At 43.2% G+C, this 24,938-nt stretch overlaps 1 protein-coding gene across 1 annotated transcript in view; it reads left to right on the top strand.

Annotated features, from left to right (window-relative positions):
• The window catches only part of OTOGL (otogelin like), a 316,314-nt gene that overhangs the window by 94,288 nt on the left and 197,088 nt on the right, over window positions 1-24,938 (top strand). Inside the window, exons 21-25 of the mRNA XM_069764433.1 lie at window positions 921-995; window positions 1,755-1,807; window positions 3,080-3,242; window positions 4,786-4,893; window positions 5,211-5,349. Of these exons, the coding sequence (XP_069620534.1) occupies window positions 921-995; window positions 1,755-1,807; window positions 3,080-3,242; window positions 4,786-4,893; window positions 5,211-5,349 (538 nt within the window). The remainder of the gene's footprint in view (window positions 1-920; window positions 996-1,754; window positions 1,808-3,079; window positions 3,243-4,785; window positions 4,894-5,210; window positions 5,350-24,938) is intronic.

The raw sequence follows: 24,938 nt of genomic DNA, 5'->3' as shown, positions 1-24,938 counted from the left end.
TGCCAGTGTTAATGGACCGCGGTGTAATGCACTCCATTAACGCAGCTATTAACCCTGTGTAAGTGCAGTGCAAGCGGCAGGTTCCGGTGGCAAGGATGCTATGCGAGAAGGACCTGCCATGACGTCATATTCATATGACCGCGATGCCATCACAGGTCCTGCGCTCATACCAACCCTGGGACCGGAAGCTGCCGCGTGCACCGCACACAGGCGCCAGGACTACAAGGGGCCTTCGGAAGGTGAGTATATGTTAATTTTTTTTTTAAAATCTTTTTTAACCTGTTACATACGTGGCTGGGCAGTATACTACGTGGCTGGCCAATATACTACGTGACTGGGCAGTATACTACGTGTCTCTGTGCTGTATACTACGTCGCTGGGCAATATACTACGTGGCTGGGCAATATACTACGTGACTGGGCAATATACTCCGTGACTGGGCAATATACTCCGTGACTGGGCAATATACTATGTGACTGGGCAATATACTACGTGGCTGAGCAATATACTATGTAGCTGGGCAATATACTACGTCACTGGGCAATATACTACGTAGCTGGGCAATATAGTACGTGATTGGGCAATATACTATGTGGCTGGGCAATATACTACGTGGCTGGGCAGTATACTACGCATATTCTAGAATACCCATGCGTTAGAATCGGGCCACCATCTAATATATACATAAGCAGATTACCACTATCTCGGATGATGTTGGTACACAACTGGATTCTACATGGTCCTAACAGTATATATGGTGGGTTGATTGCACTCACATAAGATTCTAATATGGATAGAAATTTATTATAGGGGCTATTGATAGTGTAGATACAGTAAATTCTATGCCAAGAGCTTATCATTACCTCTTTATTGTAATTATTTATTGTAATTGTCTTTTATACATTTTTTTCTCTACTTAGATCGAGCTGTCGCTGTTATTTTAAGGGCAGAATCTATCATCCAGGGGAAGTGATCTTGAGACAATCTGGCTCTTGGTAAGATTAATTTTATACAATTTAAGTATTACTATGGAAATGTTTGGGATAGATCTGGTCATTTGATGGCTAATGAAATGACTAATAAAATAATTTATTGACCCAAAATGATGTATTCAACCAAAGCAAAAAAATCGCTCCACTGTGCCCGCCACTAGATTTCTCTCTTCTGTGACCACTGACAGTCCTAACAGCAGAGACCTGAGGACAGATTACAGGATTTGGGGAGGGTCTTTGCCTTTCCTGTCTATCAAAATGCATACAGACATAGCAGAAAATTGGACTTTTAGATCAGGGCAGGCATGCCATTGCAAAACTGCAGGAGCAATGCATGTTGGAAAGTAAGTAAAAGTAAGATCCAACACCTATAGTGCTGGTAGAAAGCTAATGAAAAGGATCTGCTTGCTTAAAAAGAGTGAATATTGAGTTATAGAGTATGAGCGTTGAGACAGTTTCTAGACTTATTAGACTGGTATGTGCACCAAAAGCAGTTTTAATTTGAGCACAAGAGCTTGCTTGTATTCTGATTGTTGGAAAATGAAGAGATACATTTTAAAATAAAGCCCTTAACAATCACTGGATTGTCTCCCAAAATATGTAGCAAGGTGGGCAGTGCTACTGCTAATTTGCATGAAAGGGGGCTGTCCTGTAATGTTTTAGGCATTTCCAGGAGGATTATGGTTGGGGCTTTAACATCTTTTATGTTTTGCGTGACACTGGCGTATTCCAGAATTAATGATGTTTTTCTTTTATTACTAGCCAGTGTTTGAATGGAACGGTGAGATGTACTGAAACTTCTACAACCATCACTGGTATGCTTACATATAAAGATGAGAGTATGTAATTGGCATTCTATCTTGGTCAATAGATTTTTTACATGAAACATATATAGCATCAGCAATAAAAATAGTTATAAATTTTGTATTTCTACTGCTACGCTAAGTACATTTCATATGCATACATAGTATACATACACTTATCAGGTGTACGCTTTAATTTATAATCCAAGTATAACACGTCTTCCCATGAGCCATGTATTGAGACACATTGTACAGTAAAGACTTTTAGCCCATATTCACATGTAGCGTACATGCTGTATTTTTTAATGCATGTTCCCATTTAGTTAATGCATTTTTGGTGACATTTGAAGCAATGTTTAAATTTTTTTTTGTACAGAAAAGTTTTGATTATTCCCTAAATGAATACACAACTTCATTTTTTTCTATGCATTTTACATGTTTTTTTTCAGGCTCCGCATAGTAGCCTGTAGAGAAAAAACACACCAAAAAATACACAGTTCAATAGTGTCTTTAAGCACACAGTGTGTGCACAGTTTTAATGAAATCGCATCCACTTTGCTTTGGCAATTAAACGCAGCAGATTTTATAAACAAGAAAAAATTATTTCCATGAAAAAATTGACAGGAAATTTTTTCAAAATCCCCTTATGGTATGCATTCTCTTCCCTCCTGCACTTCATCTAACTCACTTTCTGTCTTTGAATCAGTCACAGTAGAAGTTCCCAGGCTCCTCGCATCTTCTTGCTTTACTCTCTGCACTAGTGACCCTATTCCCTCACATCTCCTTCAGTTCATTTCCCCAGCTATCAGCACTCACCTAACTAAAATATTTAACTTCTCTTTCTCATCTTGTATCTTTCCCTCCTCCTGCAAACATGCCAGCATACACCCATTACTTAAAAAACCATCCCTCGAGAACTGCGCTGCTACTGTAACTACAGACCTGTTTTTAATCAGCCCTTCATGTCTAAACTTCTGGAACACTTAGTCCACTCCCATCTGATCCACTATCTCTCAGATAATGCTGTTCTTACAATGTTTACAATCTGGTTTCCACTCTGTACACTCTACTGAAAATGTCCTTGCCAAAGTCTAACAATCTACTAATAGCTAGATTTACGAATTACGATCACTACTCAATGCTGATTCTCCTGGATCTCTATGCAGCATTTGACACTATGGATCGCCAGCAATGGGCCCACCTAGTATCCAGGGCCCAGTGTGATTGCAAAGCCCACACATATTATAGTTACACCCCTTTCTATATGATTATTTTATATTGAAGGTCACACATGTCCAGAAGGAAAGATATATTTCGATTGCAGAAACCCTGTGCTGGGCTTACCATCTGCTGGTGTCAGCTGTGAAGTTACATGTGCAAACTTGGCTATGAATTTCACATGTATTCCAACACCACCATGTACCAGTGGTTGCATTTGTCCGCAAGGGTAAGTAGTATGGCTAAGAATAGCTACAGGTGCTTCTCGCAAAATTAGAGTATCATCAAAAGGTTATTTTTTTTAAGTTCTTCAATACAAAAAAAGTGAAACTCGTGTATAGAGTCATTACAAACAGAGCGATCTATTTCAAGTGTTTATTGCTGTTAATGTTGATGATTATGGCTTACAGCAAATGAAAACCCAAGAGTCATTATGTCAGTAAATTAGATTAACAAAAAACACCTGCAAAGACTTCATAAGTGTTTAAAAAGGTCCCTTAGTCTGTTTCAGTAGGCTCCACAATCATGGGGAAGATTGCTGACTTGACAAATGTCCAGAAGGCAGTAATTGACTCACTTCACGAGGAGAATAAGCCACAAAAAGTGATGGCTAAAGAAGCTGGCTGTTCACAGAATTGCTGTATCCAAGCATATTAATGGAAAGTTGAGTGGAAGGAAAAAGTCTGGCAGAAAAAGGTGCACAAGCAACCGGGATAACCGCAGTCTTGAAAGGATTGTTAAGAAAAAGCCATTCAAAAATTTGGAGGAGATTGACAAGTGGAGTGGACTGCTGCTAGAGTCATTGCTTCAAGAGCCACCACACTCAGACGTATCCAGGACATGGGCTACAAGTGTTGCATTCCTTGTGTCAAGTCACTCATGACCAATAGACAACGCCAGAAGCGTCTTACCTGGGCCAAGAAGAAAAATAACTGGACTGCTGGACTGGAGGCCACAATCCAAGCTGCTTGAGGTCTAATGTGACATTTCCACAATCATTGATGGTTTGGGGAGCCATGTCACTTGCTGGTGTAGGTCCACTGTGTTTTATCAAGACCAAAGTTAGCACAGCCGTCTTTCAGGAAATTTTAGAGCACTTCATGCTTCCCTCTGCCGACAAGCTTTTTGGAGATGGAAATGTAATTTTCCACCTGTCCACACTGCGAAAAGTACCAATACCTGGTTTAAAAACAACAGTATCACTGTACTTGATTGGCCAGCAAACTTGCCTGACCTTAATCCCATAGAGAATCTATGGGGTATTGTCAAGAGGAAAATGAGAGACACCAGACCCAACAATGCAGATGAGCTGAAGGCTGCTATCAAAGCAACCTGGGCTTCCATAACACCTCAGCAGTGCCACAGGCTGATCGCCTCCATGCCACGTCACATTGATGCAGGAATTGATGCAAAAGGAGCCCCAACCAAGTATTGAGTGCATTTACTGAACATACATTTCAGTAGGCCAACATTTTGGATTTTAAAATCATTTTTCAAGCTGGTGTTTTAAAGTATTCTAATTTGCTGAGATAATGGCTTTGTGGTTTTCGTTGGCTGTAAGCCATAATCATCAACATTAACGGAAATAAACACTTGAAATAGATCACCTGTTTGTAATGACTCTAAATAATATATGAGTTTCACTTTTTGTATTGAGGAACTGTAATAGATTAACTTTTTGATGATATTCTAATTTTGTGAGAAGCACCTAAATTTGTAATGTTATTTGATGCATATTTATGCTTTTCTATTGTTTTTTTCTATTTTGGTAGCATGGCAGAACATAAAGGTAAATGCTATGTACCAGATAGCTGTCCATGTACATGGAAGGATTGGGAGTACTTGTCTGGTGAAGTGATATCTACCCCATGTTACACATGGTAGGTATAAAATATTATAATGGAAGTAATTATCTGCACATTACACAATAAGCATTGATTGTATGGACTATTGCTATAAAGAGATGTTATTATAATAAAATACTGCTATCACCCCCATAAAGTAAGAAATCATGAGTTCACTCTTACTGGAGAGGTTATAACTCTTATCTCACTTCTTCTCAGCAGCTCTCCATTGATGAGAACATTTATGGGAGGAGAGTGCGCTTTTAACATTAACACCATTGCAATTACTGACAGTCTGGTGAAATGTTGCACTGCATTAATCCTTCTCTTGTTTATTGTCTTGTTCTTGGCAGTGTTTGTAAACGAGGAATCTTTAATTGCACTAATTACCCCTGCCCCTCAGTGTGTACTGTCTATGGGGATCGACATTATTATACTTTTGATGGTTTGGAATATGACTATGTCAGTGACTGTCAGGCATTCTTAGTAAAGGTAAGAATACAAACTAATCAGTCAGTTTTATTTTTCATTCTGTAATTTGCTGCAGTAGGGGGGAAATCTCCATTGAGTATACATCAACATCCGCGCAAATCTTTCACTGCAAAGCTGTCGTTGTTTGTGAACATAGCCTAAGGCTAAAAAAATGTCCAAAATGTATCCAGAGAAATCAGACATTTTCATCCATTTTCCATCCTTATGACATCCATGTGCCATCCATGTGTCCGTTATTTCCATCGGTATCACTTACATTTTAAAACATCAACATTCTAAAAAAGCGATAAGACTAAATACAGGTTCCTATGTTAATAATTACACTGCAAGGTTACTAGGTCCATGTGGAAAAAAAACAATCTGAACAGTCCTATTCTTATAGCATTGGTTTGTGCGTTGTCCGTGTGCTATCTAATCTTAACACGGACAACACAAGAACATGTCATATGTCTGAATGAGCCCTGATACTTCTTCCTTTGGCTAAGATGCAGGAAAGAAGGTGGTTAAAGTGTACCTGTTTTTGCCTAAATTTAGAAAACGGCATAGTCTGCACATACCCTTAAGGTTCTGGGTCGGTAGAACCTGTTCTCTTTTGCTGTAAGCTTCTCTCCTTCAGTGTCACTGCTTGATGTTCTCTCCAATGTATTCAGTACAATAATAGGGTGTAGCCCCCTTCTCACTGAGCTGGGCAGTTCATATATAGTCCCCCCAAAGCTGGGTGTCCGGTTGGGATCCGGTGACTCTGCCACTATTCACACTAGGTACGTTTTAACATTAGAGAGTGCAGTTATTGTCCCAATTGGGTATACCTTGTCACGGTGGGACAGCTTTATGCTTTTTTTGATCAAAAACAGTGTTTACTAAGTACCCTATGTTAATTATTTAATGCACTTGCTTTTTTACGTATTTATTTTCATTAGGGTATATGCCCATATTGTCTTTTCTTTGGTTTTGTTTGTTCCTATGGCCTGTGTGAACATGCTTTTACATCATGCATGTCTTCAAAACGTACTCCGGCTCCGTTTTCTGTTTTTTTTCTAATATTGTTGAGTATGATGGGTGTATATTTTGTGGACGCTGAGTTTTGCTTTGAAGTATTTGGTGCTGCTGCATATTTTCTGCGCATAATTACAGCACGGAGGGCTCTACTTCATCAGCCTTGAAGCGATGATGTCCATTAAAGGGAATCTGTCTGCAGGTTTTTGCTATGTAGTCTAAGAACACAATCATGTAGGGACAGGCAGCCTGATTCCAGCGATGTATCACTTGCTATGCTGTGTTTTGCTGTTTCAATGCAATCAGTGTTTTATCAGCACTGATTAGCAGCTCACTGTCACTATACAAAGTACACAGAAAGCTGTGGTGTGTGTGGGGTTACATAGGGATCAACATCTGGGCTCTGCTAGATCTGCAGCAGAGAAAACTGTGACTATCATAATGTCTGCACCCAGTAAACTAAGTCACACATCACTGGAATTAGGGTATCTGTCCCTTCATCATGCTGCTGTCATCTGACAGCAAAAAAAAAAACTGATGACATATACCTTTTAATGATGCATTGAATATATTTTCCAATGAGCTGTTAGACTATGTCTCCTATACTCACAGTCAGCTAAAATACTGCTGTACAATCAAGCTTCTGAAATCTATATACTGGCTGTAGTGGTACATCTGATGAATAGTTATTACTTGCATAACAGACTTGTGTACAGTGATGGATCCCGATGCAAGATTTTGAACAGGGCCCCCATCCTGGTATATATGTATATTTATCTATAATATAACCGGAGATGTGTCCTTCTGTCTAAAGCCTCCGGCACAGAAGTCAGCGCATGCCACACAATGGCGTCTCTAGGACGTCGGGTGAAGTAGTATGTACCAATAAAAATGCTTGCCACACAGGCATAGAATGGGGTTTTAAGCTAGTATATATATCCTCCATCCCCCATCCTGGTATATATAACCCCCATGTTAGTATATGTCCCTTATCCTGGGCCACATTCTGATAATATATATATATGTACCTATATATATATCCCCATCCTGGTATATGTATCCCTCATCCTGGTATATATGTCCCTTATCCTATCTCCATCCTGGTAATATGTCCTTTATCCATGTATATGTCCCTTATCCTGGTCCCCATCCTGGTAATATGTCCCTTATATGTCCCTTATACTGGTATATGTCCCTTATCCTGGGCCCCATCCAGGTAATATGTCCCTTATACTGGTTTATGTCCCTTATCCTGGTCCCCATCCTGGTAATATGTCCCTTATATGTCCCTTATACTGGTATATGTCCCTTATCCTGGGCCCCATCCAGGTAATATGTCCCTTATACTGGTTTATGTCCCTTATCCTGGGCCCCATCTTGATAATATGTCCCTTATCCATGTATATGTCCCTTATCATGGGCCCCATCTTGGTAATATGTTCCTTATCCTGGGCCCCATCTTGGTAATATGTTCCTTATCCTGGGCCCCATCCTGGTAATATGTCCCTTATACTAGTATATGTCCCTTATCCTGGGCCCCATCTTGGTAATATGTCCCTTATCCATGTATATGTTCCTTATCCTGGGCCCCATCTTGGTAATATGTTCCTTATCCTGGGCCCCATCCTGGTAATATGTCCCTTATACTGGTATATGTCCCTTATCCTGGGCCCCATCTTGGTAATATGTCCCTTATCCATGTATATGTTCCTTATCCTGGGCCCCATTTTGGTAATATGTCCCTTATTCATGTATATGTCCCATATCCTGGGCCCCATCCTGGTATATGTACCCCATTCTGCCGTTGTTCTTTAATGCATAGAAGAAAAAATACATTACCTCCACTTCCCGGCCGCAAGGCATACTCTTCTGAAGCTGCAGCTGATTTCAGCATGCAAGCGATAGGAGTGCATGACGTCCCTGCCATGCACGGCCAGTTATTTGCATGCCAATGTCAGCTGCTGGCCTCTAATCTGACGGGTCTGTGCGCTGCAATGCAATTCAACTGGATGTGCATCCAAAGCCACACATCCAGTTGAAGTTTATGATGTCATGAGCAGACCACTCACATGCACAGGCCCTCATCCATATGGGCCTGGTTTCGGTCGTGACCTCTGCAACTGCGATTGTTACGCCCCTGCTTGTGTATTATACACTCTCCAGCTTACCATAGGGCTGTTTCCATTTTCATAAAATTTACACTTGTTGTTAAAACCCATATGGTAATGAAGATGGTGGCAATATAGGCAGAAAAATGTGAATAATAAATGCATTTTAAAATGTTTAAATTATTACAGATAATAGAAACTACATTCTATGTAAATTAAGGCTGGTTTCACACTTGCGTTTGGCTGGTCTGTGTATGGCTGCATACGTTCTCTGTTAAGCTCCACCTACGCTCCGCCTACTTCCGCATGCATCCTGCGTCATCCTACGTACCTATTTTTAACATTGGGTACACAGGGACAAGCGTTGAATGCTGCTTGCTGCATTTTGACATGCCCACCGACTTCACGGGAACGCAAAAAGTTGAGTTCCCATGCGGTCGGCAGGCATGTCAAAACGTCCCATGCGGACACATCCGCATGCAACACATGTCCCTGTGTACCCAATGTTAAAGATAGGTAAGCAGGACAACGCAAGATGCATGCGGAAGTAGGCAGAGCGTAGGTGGAGCTTAACGGAGGACGTACGCAGCCATACACAGACCAGGCAAACACAAGTGTGAAATCAGCTTTAAAGGCCCGTTTAGACAAACCAATAATCAGCATTGTGTAAACATGCCAGAAATCATCCAAAATCATCCCACGAACAAGCAAAATGCATATTCATTGGGGGATTGGATAATTCATAAAAATCATTGTTATTAGGAGCATATCACTCTTTCTAAATAGGGGATGTGCTGCCAATAATGATGGTGTAAACGGGATTACCAATAGATGGTCATGTGATGACTGTGGCAGGCTAATGTAAATGGAGTTCACCTGTCCACCTTTTTTTGGCAATTGTTTTACCTAATTTCTGAGTGGGTCAAGAAAGCAGAGGAAAGGGGCGGCAGTAAACTTATGATGATATGATATGATGCTGAGATCTGCTGCAAGTATATTTCTGCATCTTTGCTGCCAGAGATGTATTTTCCCCAGCAGTTGGCAGTGGGCTTCAAATTTGGAGGAATTCAGACCCCCAACGGCTGGCACTTTATATTTTTCTCAAACCAGCATAATTTGAAAAGAAAGTGATAGCTTTAAAAAAAAAATTGTGTAAAAGTATAAGGACCATGTAAAGGGATTACGTGTTATGCAAATAGGGAATAGAGTAAAGGTAAATTAGTAAAGTTCTTTCAATATAATAAAATACAATTAACTACATGCAGAATCCCAGACAAATATATACTGAAAAGACAACCTTAGGCCATGTTCACACATTCAGTATTTGGTCAGCATTTTACCTCAGTATCTGTAAGCCCAAACCAGGAGTGGGTGATAAATGCAGAAGTGGTGACGTGTTTCTATTACACTTTTCCTCTGATTGTTCCTCTCCTGGCTTACAAATACGGAGGTACAAAAACTCACCAAATACTCAGTGTGCACCTGGCCTAAATGTACAAAGTTGATTGCTATGTGGTACCCTGTGTGGAGAAAGGGGGTCAGTGGGTGCTCTCGTCTGCTGGCCCGGCTGTCTTTAGCAAGACTGCATGGACCACGGCTCATACCACTGAACGCCCGCTCTATCTCCCAGTGGGCAATACACTACACAGACAACACAGGGTTAAGGTAAAACAGTGTGGCAATACTTTATTGAACCACAGCACACAATAGCAAACAGAACAATCCCAACATGGCTGGAATTGCTTGATTACATATAAAAGATCACTGCGTCTCCACGTATTTCCAGTATGACATGATGTCAGAGCTCCCAGGGTCCCTACTTCATCTGTGGATGCACGCACAGAGAAGAGGTAACGACAAGCATAGGGATATGACCAAGAACTGTCCATAGAGTCCATACAAGGTCCAAAGCAAGTTGACATGATGTCAGAGCTCCCAGGGTCGCTACTCCATCTGTGGATGCACGCACAGAGAAGGGGTAATGACAAGCATAGAGAGAGGACCAAGAACTGTCCATAGAGTCCATACAAGGTCCAAAGCCAGTTGACACGAGAGTCAGAGCTCCCAGGGTCGCTACTCCATCTGTGGATGCACGCACAGAAGGGGTAATGACAAGCATAGGGAGATGACCAAGAACTGTCCATAGAGTCCATACAAGGTCCAAAGCCAGTTGACACGAGAGTCAGAGCTCCCAGGGTTGCTACTCCATCTGTGGATGCACGCACAGAGAAGGGGTAACGACAAGCATAGGGATATGACCAAGAACTGTCCATAGAGTCCATACAAGGTCCAAAGCCAGTTGACACGAGTCACCACCTGGCTTATCTGACAATCTCCATGGAACCAGGCGACCAGCGGGTCCCAAACCTAGCTTTCTCCAAACAGATCCATGGCTCAGAGATGGTCACTGGATCAGAGCTGTGTCTTTCCAACCGGAGCCAAAGATCCCTAGGTTGTTTCCTATAGAATCATAGATCAGTGTCCCTCGTGATGGTGCCATGATGAATTGGCTGCAGTCCTCTTGTCTGTTGGGTGGTTTGCAGAATGTCTGGCTGGTAGCTCTGTGTTACTTCCGTCTCCCAGGATGTGATCTCTCAGTCTTTTTACACCTAAGGCATCACCTGACAGCAGGTGATCAGCGACCAAAAAAAAGGTCCAGATTATTCCCCAGCGACCAACGATCTCCCAGCAGGGGCCTGATCGTTGGTCGCTGTCACACATAACGAGATCGTTAGCGGGATTGTTGCTACGTCACAAAAAGCGTGACGTTGCAACGATATCGTTAACGAAATCGTTATGTGTGATGGTACCTTTAAGGTACCGTCACATTCAGAGACGCTGCAGCGATATAGACAACGAGCCGACCTTAGCTAGATCGCTGGAGCGTCGCTGTTTAGGTTGCTGTAGAGACGTCAAACACAGCAACTCCAGAACGATGCAGGAGCTCTCCAGTGACATAACGGCGACTCACTTCTCGTTCTCGCTGGTTGTTAGCTCCATGTAAAACATTGCTTTTGATGTCAAACATGATGATACATGCCGACCTGGCGACGAAATAAAGTTCTGGACTTCTAGCTCTGACCGGCGATGGCACAGCGGGATCCAGATCGCTGCTGCATGTCAAACACAACGAGATCGCTATCCTGGACACTGCAATGTCACGGATCGTTGTCGTTCTCTTTGCAAAGTTGCTGAGTGTGACGGTACCTTTACACAGTATGTTAGATAGTATATCAGTTGGCAAGTCTGTCTTCTTGACCCACCAGGGAAATAATGGTGTGCACTCAAGTCAAAGGTAAGTAGGTGCTGGTAAAACAGACCATGTGGTCCAAAACAGTCATATATCAAAAATTACCGCACACTTGAAACTGAGATGATGCAAAAATAATAACAAGTTTATTGTGTTCACAAAATCAGTTGCCACAAAAAGAAGAGAAAACAAACTTGCAGATAGAAACCCAACGTTTCGACCCTCCCGGGCCTTATTCATTGGGTTGCGTGATGCACGTTAGGATACAAATGGGAGTGTCACAAGCCACAGCAGCAAGGTGCAGGAGCGCCGCTCATACAGCACCCTTCACCCACGGCTCTTTAGGACAGAGGAGCACTGCCCAGATGGGTTATTCGGCTGTACACAGGCCCACCATGGATGCTACAGCCTCGGTGTGCCATTGCCACTGTGAATCACGAATGAACATATCCCCAGCCTGCTCCAGGTTAAGCAACGGTTTACATAACAAGGGACTTATCCTCCTGCCCTATGCCTGCCACTCCCATTTGTATCCTAACGTGCATCAAGCAACCCCATGAATAAGGCCCGGGAGGGTCGAAACGTTGGGTTTCTATCTGCAAGTTTGTTTTCTCTTCTTTTTGTGGCAACTGATTTTGTGAACACAATAAACTTGTTAATATTTTTGCATCATCTCAGTTTCAAGTGTGCGGTAATTTTTGATATATTCTTGACCCACCAGACATAAACACTTAAATTCACAAGCCAATATACAGATAAAAAAGCCAGTTCTTTTGGTTTGCAAAAACATGGTTGACTGGAAAATTAAGATACAATCTGGTTTCTTCACACCCTGTAAGGCCATGTTCACACATTCAGTATTTGGTCAGTATTTTACTTCAATATTTATAAGCCAAAACCAGGCGAGGAAAAATCAGAGGAAAAGTATAATAGAAACACGTCACCACTTCTGCATTTATCACCCACTCCTGGTTTTGGGTCACAAATACTGATGTAAAATACTGACCGAATACTGAATGTGTGAATGTGGCCTTAAGGTGAAAATAGCACCCAGATGACTAAGTTGGCTGAGCACCATATTGTTTTATATGCCGTGCTGTGTGCCATAATTGGTATAATTTCGTGACTTTTATGCTGTAATATCCAGCGTACTGTCAGCAGTGTGTTATTCCTAGGTCGTGCTATGCTTATTTCCGTTAGGTATGTGTGTCCAAAATGCCATAATTATGTCAATGAAATATTGTTATGTGAATACCACATTTTTGTGACAATGGGAGACTTGTTAAGCTACAGGTGTCTAAATTCTAGTATAATTTGCACAAATAGCTGTGTTTTATGATTTGCACCGTAATTATGTGCTTTTGACTTCCTGGACCTTGTCTGAGAGTGTGCGAGACCTTGCTCGAAAGAGGCCATGGCATAGCAGATAGAGGTTGTTGCCTAAGGCCGCCGTCACACATGCGAGTTTTACGGACGTAAGAGCGCAGAATCTACGTCCGTAAAACTCGCAAAAAATACGGCACAATTATTCTCTATGCCCCTGCTCCTATTTGCCGTATTTTACTGATCAGTATTATACGGCTTTCTACGGCCGTACAAAATCGCAGCATGCTGCGTTTGTCACCGTACTGCGCAAGAAATACGCCAATGAAAGTCTATGGAAGCGTGAAAAATACGGATTACACACGGACAAGCAGTGTGACTTGCGAGAAATACGCAGCGCTGTTAGAGAGAAAAGCCGGTCATTCAGTGCGGTGTACAGTAAAATCACACTGACAGCTTACAGTAGAATAGGTAGAATAAATGTGTACACATAGAATAGGTATATATATATATATATGTCAGTGAGACACATATATGTATATATATTAATATTTATTCCAGCGCTATACAGCTTGAAAGCCGGTAATTCAATTACCGGCTTTTTCCTTCTCCTTCCTAAAACCCGACATGATTTGAGACATGGTTTACATACAGTAAACCATGTCTTCTCTCCATTTTTTTTGCAGATTCCACACTACTAATGTCAGTAGTGTGTATCTGCAAAATTTGGCCGTTCTAGCTCTTAAAATAAAGGGTTAAATGGCGGAAAAAATTGGCGTGGGCTCCCGCGCAATTTTCTCCGCCAGAGTAGTAAAGCCAGTGACTGAGGGCAGATATTAATAGCCTGGAGAGGGTCCACGGTTATTGGCCCCCCCCTGGCTAAAAATATCTGCCCCCAGCCACCCCAGAAAAGGCACATCTGGAAGATGCGCCTATTCTGGCACTTGGCCACTCTCTTCCCATTCCCGTGTAGCGGTGGGATATGGGGTAATGAAGGGTTAATGCCACCTTGCTATTGTAAGGTGACATTAAGCCTAATTACCGTATATACTCGAGTATAAGCCGAGATTTTCAGCCCAAATTTTTGGGCTGAAAGTGCCCCCCTCGGCTTATACTCGAGTCACGGTAGCGGTGGGGTCGGCGGGTGAGGGCGCTGAGGCATACTTACCTAGTCCCAGCGATCCTCGCGCTGTCCCTGCCGTCCCACGGGCTTCGGCGCTGCAGTTTCTTCCTCTCTTCAGCGGTCACGTGGGACCGCTCATTACAGAAATGAATAAGCGGCTCCACCTCCCATAGGGGCGGAGCCGCTTATTCATTCCTCTAATCAGCGGTGCCGGTGACCGCTGATAGAGAAAGAAGCTGCAGCGCCGAAGACAGGAGGGGACAGCGCGAGGATCGCCAGGACTAGGTAAGTATAGCATAGTCACCTGTCCTCGTTCCAGCCGCCGGGCGCCGATCCATCTTCCCGGCCGGCGCCTCCATCTTCCCGGCGTCTCTGCTCTCTGACTGTTCAGGTCAGAGGGCGCGATGACGCATATAGTGTGCGCGGCGCCCTCTGCCTGATCAGTCAGAGCAGAGACGCCGGGAAGATGGAGGCGCCGGAACGAGACGCCGGGAGCTGCAATCAAGGAAGGTGAGTATGTGTTTTTTTTTCTTTATTGCGGCAGCGGCGGCACAAATTTATGTGGAACATCTATGGGGCACAGTGAACGGTGCAGAGCACCGTATATGGCACAGCACAGCTATGGGGCACAGTGAATGGTGCAGAGCACCGTATATGGCACAGCACAGCTATGGGGCACAGTGAACGGTGCAGAGCACCGTATATGGCACAGCACAGCTATGGGGCACAGTGAACGGTGCAGAGCACCGTATATGGCACAGCACAGCTATGTATGGGGCACAGTGAACGGTGCAGAGCACCGTATATGGCACAGCACAGCTATGTATGGGGCACAGTGAACGGTGCAGAGCACCGTATATGGCACAGCACAGCTATGTATGGGGCACAGTGAACGGTGCAGAGCACCGTATATGGCACAGCACAGCTATGGGGCACAGTGAACGGTGCAGAGCACCGTATATGGCACAGCACAGCTATGGGGCACAGTGAACGGTGCAGAGCACCGTATATGGCACAGCACAGCTATGTATGGGGCACAGTGAACGGTGCAGAGCACCGTATATGGCACAGCACAGCTATGGGGCACAGTGAACGGTGCAGAGCACCGTATATGGCACAGCACAGCTATGGGGCACAGTGAACGGTGCAGAGCACCGTATATGGCACAGCTATGGGGCACAATGAACGGTGCAGAGCACTATATGGTTCACACCTATGGGGAAATATGAACGGTGCAGAGCACTATATGGCACAGCTATGGGGAAATAATGATCTATTTTTATTTTTGAAATTCACCGGTAAATGCTGCATTTCCACCCTAGGCTTATACTCGAGTCAATAAGTTTTCCCAGTTTTTTGTGGCAAAATTAGGGGGGTCGGCTTATACTCGGGTCGGCTTATACTCGAGTATATACGGTAATAATGGAGAGGCGTCAATTATGACACCTATCCATTATTAATCCAATACTAGTAAAGGGTTAAATAAAACACAAACACAGGGAGCTTTCTAGGTAATTTCCCACGATCTATGAACAGCCAGCAGAGGGCGCCTCACCGCAAATGAAGCTAAATATAGATCATTGATCTATTTTTAGCCTCATTCCCTGGGGTTTTGCAGCGAGGAGCAGCCTGCATTAGCACAGCTCCTTGCTGCAAAATGTTTTAACCCCTTCAGAAGGATTTACATCGTTGGACGTTACAGATCTGCGGAGGGTAAGTATATTGTTGGTTTATTATGTTTTTTTACTCACAGAACGAGGGTCTTCAGTGACTGGATTGGGCGTTGAATAAAATACTGCAACAACCATTGTTTTTATTTCATTAAAATAATTTTAAAAAATGTGTTTGTGTTTTATTTAACCCTTTACTAGTATTGGATTAATAATGGATAGGTGTCATAATTGACGCCTCTCCATTATTAATTAGGCTTAATGTCACCTTACAATAGCAAGGTGGCATTAACCCTTCATTACCCCATATCCCACCGCTACACGGGAATGGGAAGAGAGTGGCCAAGTGCCAGAATAGGCGCATCTTCCAGATGTGCCTTTTCTGGGGTGGCTGGGGGCAGATATTTTTAGCCAGGGGGGGGCCAATAACCGTGGACCCTCTCCAGGCTATTAATATCTGCCCTCAGTCACTGGCTTTACTACTCTGGCGGAGAAAATTGCGCGGGAGCCCACGCCAATTTTTTCCGCCATTTAACCCTTTATTTTAAGAGCTAGAACGGCCAAATTTTGCAGATACACACTACTGACATTAGTAGTGTGGAATCTGCAAAAAAAATGGAGAGAAGACATGGTTTACTGTATGTAAACCATGTCTCAAATCATGTCGGGTTTTAGGAAGGAGAAGGAAAAAGCCGGTAATTGAATTACCGGCTTTCAAGCTGTCTAGCGCTGGAATAAATATTAATATATATACATATATGTGTCTCACTGACATATATATATATATATACCTATTCTATGTGTACACATTTATTCTACCTATTCTACTGTAAGCTGTCAGTGTGATTTTACTGTACACCGCACTGAATTACCGGCTTTTCTCTCTAATATATGTGTCTACTGACATATATATATATATATATATATATATATATATATATATATAGACAGTATATATATATTTTCTTTTCTTTTTGGGACACATGGATCACTTCTATAGCGGTATGTTGGTTTTGCTAGCCTGCGAGAAAACCACGCAGTACGGATGCCATACGGATTACATACGGAGGATGCCATGCGCAAAAAACGCTGACACACCCTGCCTACGGAGGAGCTACGGACCACTTTTTTCGGGACTTTTCAGCGTATTACGGCCGTAATATACGGACCGTATTGTTTTACGCTGTGTGTGACGCCGGCCTAAATGGGATACCGTGTTCCAATAACGTCCAAAATTTTGGCATAGTTTTCAGACACAAAGTAAACCTAGTAACAGGCCGGGTAAACCATTACTACACAGTCTTAAGATGCGCATTTATCAAACAGTATGACTCGCTTTAATATATATGTCGCATTTTAACCGTTTCCCGACATATGACGTACAGTTACGTTCTGAATTTCATGTGGGCTTGCAAGCTGGGACATCATTTTTCTGGGCAGATGATGGCTGAATTATTTATCTATCATCGGTCTCTATCAGTTGCGGGTGGAGTGGAGGTCCGCCCGCCTGTTAACCTGCTGAATACCACTGTCAATCTCTGATAATGGCATTTAATGCGCGCTGACACGAATCGGCACGCCTGTGAGGTGATTACAGGGTGCTGATGCTTGAAGTCATGTCGGTTTTCCTGCGAAAGTCTTTACCTGGTGTTCACAGGAGACCGTGATTTTTGCTATGCACAGCAGTGCTGTAGCACTGCTGTGTATAGTACAAGCAATTGGATGATTGCAGGTTCAAGTCGCGTAAGTAGAAAATTAAAAATAAATGTTTATAAAAATATGATAAAATATAAGAGACAAATCACCCCCTTTTTTCCCCATTAAAAATAAAACAAAAAACTACACATATTTGGTATCGCTGCCTTTGTAAAAGTACAATCTATGAAAATATAAAATAAAATAATCTGATTGGTAAACTGCATACTGAGAAAAAAAATAAAAAAAGCCAGAATTATGTTTATTTGGCCACCGCAACGTTGCATGAAAATGCAATATGAGGTGATCAGATCAAAACATTGTATCTACCCCAAAACCGTATCAGTGAAACATGTGCTCAAGGCTCCAAAAATAAGCCATCGCACAGCCCCATAGCCTCGAAATTTAAATTGTTACAGACATTCGAAATATGGCGACAAAAGTACATTTTTTTTTGTCAAATTTCCAAATTTATTTACACCACTTAAATAAAAAAAATATATATACATATTTGGTATCTGCACAATCATATTGAGCTGGAGAATCATATTGCCAGGTTAATTTTACCGCATAGTGAATATGGTAAATGAAAATCTATTGTAGAATTGCACTAATATTTTTGCAATTTCAGTGCATTTGGCATTTTTTTCCAGCTTTCTAATGCATCACATGATAAAATGGTGTAATTCAAAAATACAACTTGTCCCACAAAAATCTAATCTCATATAGTTATGTGGACAGAAAACTAAAAAAGTTATGGCTCTTAGGAGAAATGCTAAATGTGTACTTGTAGAGAAAAATTGTAAAATTCATAAAGACATCTCTCTAGAGGGCATATATCACTCCCATATTTAACATATGGGATTAACCATAACTAGGGAAGTGAGAAACAGCTGACACTTCAACCTCCATTGAAGTAGGACCTCCTGCTATGAGCAGGTAACTACAAACTACGGATCTCTGAGAACCAGTCATTTTTGTGACACAGGTTTAGTACTTTTCTTTTGTTATTCCTTTTATTCTAAGGAATTTTATATACCGTATTGTTTTGTTCTCATTTTGTAACATGTTTGTAAACACATTTCTGAATTAAAAATATAAAATTTAATAGCTCATCTTGCTTTGTAAACTGCATCCCTGAAGCCAAACATTACCTGTAATGGGTGTCTAATTGGCCTCTATAAATGACTGGTGATGACAGCTAGTAGTAACTTTTGTTATTGTTGCATTGGCAGTGATCATATCAGGGCATATATATATATATATATATATGCAGTGGGGCAAAAAAGTATTTAGTCAGTCAGCAATAGTGCAAGTTCCACCACTTAAAAAGATGAAAGGCGTCTGTAATTTACATCATAGGTAGACCTCAACTATGGGAGACAAACTGAGAAAAAAAAATCCAGAAAATCACATTGTCTGTTTTTTTAACAATTTATTTGCATATTATGGTGGAAAATAAGTATTTGGTCAGAAACAAAATTTCATCTCAATACTTAGTAATATATCCTTTGTTGGCAATGACAGAGGTCAAACGTTTTCTGTAAGTCTTCACAAGGCTGCCACACACTGTTGTTGGTATGTTGGCCCATTCCTCCATGCAGATCTCCTCTAGAGCAGTGATGTTTTTGGCTTTTCGTTTGGCAACACGGACTTTCAACTCCCTCCAAAGGTTTTCTATAGGGTTGAGATCTGGAGACTGGCTAGGCCACTCCAGGACCTTGAAATGCTTCTTACGAAGCCACTCCTTCGTTGCCCTGGCGGTGTGCTTTGGATCATTGTCATGTTGAAAGACCCAGTCACGTTTCATCTTCAATGCCCTTGCTGATGGAAGGAGGTTTGCACTCAAAATCTCACGATACATGGCCCCATTCATTCTTTCATGTACCCGGATCAGTCGTCCTTGCCCCTGTGCAGAGAAACAGCCCCAAAGCATGATGTTTCCACCACCATGCTTTACAGTAGGTATGGTGTTTGATGGATGCAACTCAGTATTCTTTTTCCTTCAAACACGACAAGTTGTGTTTCTACCAAACAGTTCCAGTTTGGTTTCATCAGACCATAGGACATTCTCCCAAAACGCCTCTGGATCATCCAAATGCTCTCTAGCAAACTTCAGACGGGCCCGGACATGTACTGGCTTAAGCAGTGGGACACGTCTGGCACTGCAGGATCTGAGTCCATGGTGGCGTAGTGTGTTACTTATGGTAGGCCTTGTTACATTGGTCCCAGCTCTCTGCAGTTCATTCACTAGGTCCCCCCGCGTGGTTCTGGGATTTTTGCTCACCGTTCTTGTGATCATTCTGACCCCATGGGGTGGGATTTTGCGTGGAGCCCCAGATCGAGGGAGATTATCAGTGGTCTTGTATGTCTTCCATTTTCTAATTATTGCTCCCACTGTTGATTTCTTCACTCCAAGCTGGTTGGCTATTGCAGATTCAGTCTTCCCAGCCTGGTGCAGGGCTACAATTTTGTTTCTGGTGTCCTTTGACAGCTCTTTGGTCTTCACCATAGTGGAGTTTGGAGTCAGACTGTTTGAGGGTGTGCACAGGTGTCTTTTTATACTGATAACACGTTTAAACAGGTGCCATTACTACAGGTAATGAGTGGAGGAAAGAGTAGACTCTTAAAGAAGAAGTTACAGGTCTGTGAGAGCCAGAAATCTTGATTGTTTGTTTCTGACCAAATACTTATTTTCCACCATAATATGCAAATAAATTGTTAAAAAAACAGACAATGTGATTTTCTGGATTTTTTTTTCTCAGTTTTTCTCCCATAGTTGAGGTCTACCTATGATGTAAATTACAGACGCCTCTCATCTTTTTAAGTGGTGGAACTTGCACTATTGCTGACTGACTAAATACTTTTTTGCCCCACTGTATATACAGTGGGGCAAAAAAGTATTTAGTCAGTCAGCAATAGTGCAAGTTCCACCACTTAAAAAGATGAGAGGCGTCTGTAATTTACATCATAAGTAGACCTCAACTATGGGAGACAAACTGAGAAAAAAAAATCCAGAAAATCACATTGTCTGTTTTTTTATCATTTTATTTGCATATTATGGTGGAAAATAAGTATTTGGTCAGAAACAAACAATCAAGATTTCTGGCTCTCACAGACCTGTAACTTCTTCTTTAAGAGTCTCCTCTTTCCTCCACTCATTACCTGTAGTAATGGCACCTGTTATCAGTATAAAAAGACACCTGTGCACACCCTCAAACAGTCTGACTCCAAACTCCACTATGGTGAAGACCAAAGAGCTGTCAAAGGACACCAGAAACAAAATTGTAGCCCTGCACCAGGCTGGAAAGACTGAATCTGCAATAGCCAACCAGCTTGGAGTGAAGTGGGAGCAATAATTAGAAAATGGAAGACATACAAGACCACTGATAATCTCCCTCGATCTGGGGCTCCACGCAAAATCCCACCCCGTGGGGTCAGAATGATCACAAGAACGGTGAGCAAAAATCCCAGAACCACGCGGGGGGACCTAGTGAATGAACTGCAGAGAGCTGGGACCAATGTAACAAGGCCTACCATAAGTAACACACTACGCCACCATGGACTCAGATCCTGCAGTGCCAGTCGTGTCCCACTGCTTAAGCCAGTACATGTCCGGGCCCGTCTGAAGTTTGCTAGAGAGCATTTGGATGATCCAGAGGAGTTTTGGGAGAATGTCCTATGGTCTGATGAAACCAAACTGGAACTGTTTGGTAGAAACACAACTTGTCGTGTTTGGAGGAAAAAGAATACTGAGTTGCATCCATCAAACACCATACCTACTGTAAAGCATGGTGGTGGAAACATCATGCTTTGGGGCTGTTTCTCTGCAAAGGGGCCAGGACGACTGATCCGGGTACATGAAAGAATGAATGGGGCCATGTATCGTGAGATTTTGAGTGCAAACCTCCTTCCATCAGCAAGGGCATTGAAGATGAAACGTGGCTGGGTCTTTCAACATGACAATGATCCAAAGCACACCGCCAGGGCAACGAAGGAGTGGCTTCGTAAGAAGCATTTCAAGGTCCTGGAGTGGCCTAGCCAGTCTCCAGATCTCAACCCTATAGAAAACCTTTGGAGGGAGTTGAAAGTCCGTGTTGCCAAGCGAAAAGCCAAAAACATCACTGCTCTAGAGGAGATCTGCATGGAGGAATGGGCCAACATACCAACAACAGTGTGTGGCAACCTTGTGAAGACTTACAGAAAACGTTTGACCTCTGTCATTGCCAACAAAGGATATATTACAAAGTATTGAGATGAAATTTTGTTTCTGACCAAATACTTATTTTCCACCATAATATGCAAATAAAATGTTAAAAAAACAGACAATGTAATTTTCTGGATTTTTTTTTCTCAGTTTGTCTCCCATAGTTGAGGTCTACCTATGATGTAAATTACAGACGCCTCTCCTCTTTTTAAGTGGTGGAACTTGCACTATTGCTGACTGACTAAATACTTTTTTGCCCCACTGTATACGGTAATCCATGTGTTGCAAATCGGTGGTGTATATACCATACACTCACTGTGAGTTCCCCAATAACTGGCCTAGAACTGGAAGTAGCCGCTGCCTCATCCATCACTCGTCAGTCATTTGTGTAATTGTACTGATGATTGAAGGCAGCGGAGTTGCGTCCCTTGAAAAAATGATGGAAGTGGTGGGATCTCCGTGATCTTACCAGTGTTATCCCTGACAAACTGATGGCAGCGGTGAGATCTGCATGATTACCCCTGCGGTTATCACTGACAAAGTAGTGGTAGAGGATTGATCTGCATAATCTCACCAGTGTTATCCTTGAAATGTACTCCCAGTAATAATGGGTCATGCTGTGCCAGTGGCGAGGTCTGAAGTGTCGCTCATCAAGAGCGAGAGTTGCTCCTTGTCTCTAATAGCTAGTGCACTAAGTTTGCTGGTGATATTCCAGAGTCATTAGACAGCATTAGCATGTAAGTCAATGCCTTGGGGATTATACAAAGAGCATAAAAGGTTTTGCATCCTGTCTATAGAGATCAGACAAATGCAAACAAAGCAGAGAGGCAAAAGGAAGAAGCTTTTTAAGCAAGCAGGAAGGTCTGTGTCTTAGCTAGCTAACAAGTGGGGGGTGAAAAACATTCTGTGTCTCAACACACTCCTAATTCTTCTGCCTTTAATGCTATGTGGCCTTGCACTAATTTTACACATGCCGTTGGGTGACAGCAGCAAGTTTCATTTAAACTTTAGGATAGCTGGGACTTGTTGCCTCTTTTTCAGTTCACCTGCATTTTGCTATATAAAACTTGTTATTAGATACAATTGAGTCGCCCGTCAGGGCCGTGGGGTACCCGGTACCGGTGTTCACAGGGGGATGTCACGGTGGCGACCTGGTCCGTGGCCCTGGGCGCCTATGTAAAAGGGGTATTTGAATAAAGTTTATGTTCGTGACGCCACCTGTGGTATTCGGTCAGTGAGGACCGACGCTGCTTTAAGGGGTCCTCTGGGGTGATGTTATGGCAGCTAGATGGTATAACTTCCCACAGGTGAAGTATATCTCCAGGGCTCCCGGTGTGTAGATGGAAGATGGTGGTGGATGGTGCAGTAAGGAACGAGGACACAGATTTGCAGTCTCATTACCTTGTTTAGTGAAGACTTCAGGTAGCCACAGTCCAGGGTACCAGATCACAGGTACAGGCAGGGTACGGCCGGCTTGGAAGCAAATCCAGAGTTCCCCTTTACCAGGTGGAGGTAAAAGCCTTCCTCTAGCGTGGTGGTGTTGTAGTCCCTTAATGCCTATGGCTTCAGATAAGGTCCTCACAGTACTTCTCTGTCCCCCATATAGGATAGGACAATACCTGTATGACAGGTAACTCGAGCCTTTTTACAGGGACTCTATCACGCCCCGGGCTCTATGTGTTACTGTGTCTTCAGATGTGTGTGGCGGACAGGTAACTTGAAATTCAGCTGTCCTGCCGGTCTCTGATGTGAGTCCTAGAGTCCCTTACAACCTCGGTGTGCCATCTACCGATTATCTGCGCTTTGCCAGGGAGACAGTCTGCTCGCTGCTGTCCTCCCCCTGGTGTCCTCGCCTGTGTCTCACTCTCCTTCGCTCTCACTGAACGATATCCTTTCCTTCTGTATCTCTATCCAGGAGCTGCAACACTTTCCTGTGGCTGCACGGCTCCTCATATGTTCTTCCTGCCTCAGACTGCTCCAGTCTGCTTCCTGGCACTTTCTGACTGAAACTCTAACTAACTTTACCTCCAAGCCACAATATATATAGGGGAGTCACTTCTAATTTTGTCCTTGACTTTGACCTTATGGATACAACCTGGCTTGACAACTCTTCCATCTGACAGTTCTGTTCACACTGCGTAGCAGTGCTCAAGCTCACGCAAGACCTGGCTCAGTTGTATAGGGAGGAGAAACAAGTTGATGGTCTCTCCTGCGTATCTGGGCCGGAACCATTGGGGCTGTCACCAGTGTTAAAGGGGGAAGAGATTACTCACCGGAGCAGTACAGGGCACCTGACTGATGGGGGTGGATCGGCTTAAATAGCAGTTCGAGCAGGAAGACAGCACACTTGGCGTGGACCGAGCTTGTGAGTACTAAGATGGTTAACTCCCTCTTCATAAACCCACGCCTGCTACCTATGCCTATACCCCCAGCTAGCCAGACTGCCAATGCTTCCTACCCTCAGTACAGAGGGACTTCCTCACCAGGTAGTGACCAGGATAAAGTACATATCCAGAAAGAAGAGAAGGACAGCGCCACAACGGATAGTGAAAAAGCAGCTCACATTTTATTCTGCCTCCTGCGGCAACGTTTCCGTCAGAGGACCTTTATCTCTTCTTTCTGGATTTGGACTTTTCATCTGGGATGGACCCCCTGGTATGGACGTGCGCCCTTATGTCCACAGAGACGTTGTGATTGCAGGGTGCGGTCTTACTGTTTTCCAGGAAACAGTACATATCTCCGCTCCACTCACCACCGTGGAGGCACGGCTTAGTCCCATCCTAGCGGTGCCTGCTGATGACCGGCCCGTGGCTGTGTCCGCTGGACTGTGTGTTCCTACTGCGGCCTTGCACACTGAACTCTCTGCTTCCTCTTCTGTGCCGCTGACCATCACCTCTGCCTCACTGTGTGCACGGATCAGGAGATCGTGTGCCAAAGAACCCGGAGGATTCGTCGTCGCAAGGAGAAAGTGCAACGCTCATTTGCGGGACCTGAGGCGCCGCCGAGGGATCTTCCAGCCACCGTCCTCCAGCGCACAGAGACTGATAAGTTAAGCTTACATTCTATTGCATTTGACTTTCTCCCTATTCTCCAATCACATTTCTTACCCCCCCTGCTTGTACCATTACTGGTCTTATACATAAATAACCTGTTAACCCTTGTTCTGCCTCCTGTGTGTCACTGCATCCTACGCACTTGCTAGCATCCTACACTTGCA

This window comes from Ranitomeya imitator, chromosome 4 (genome assembly GCF_032444005.1).
Source record: "Ranitomeya imitator isolate aRanImi1 chromosome 4, aRanImi1.pri, whole genome shotgun sequence".
In the NCBI taxonomy this organism is placed as follows: Eukaryota; Metazoa; Chordata; class Amphibia; order Anura; family Dendrobatidae; genus Ranitomeya; species Ranitomeya imitator.
The sequence above is the reverse complement of the archived record's forward strand: the minus strand, read 5'-3'. Positions and strand labels throughout refer to the sequence as shown.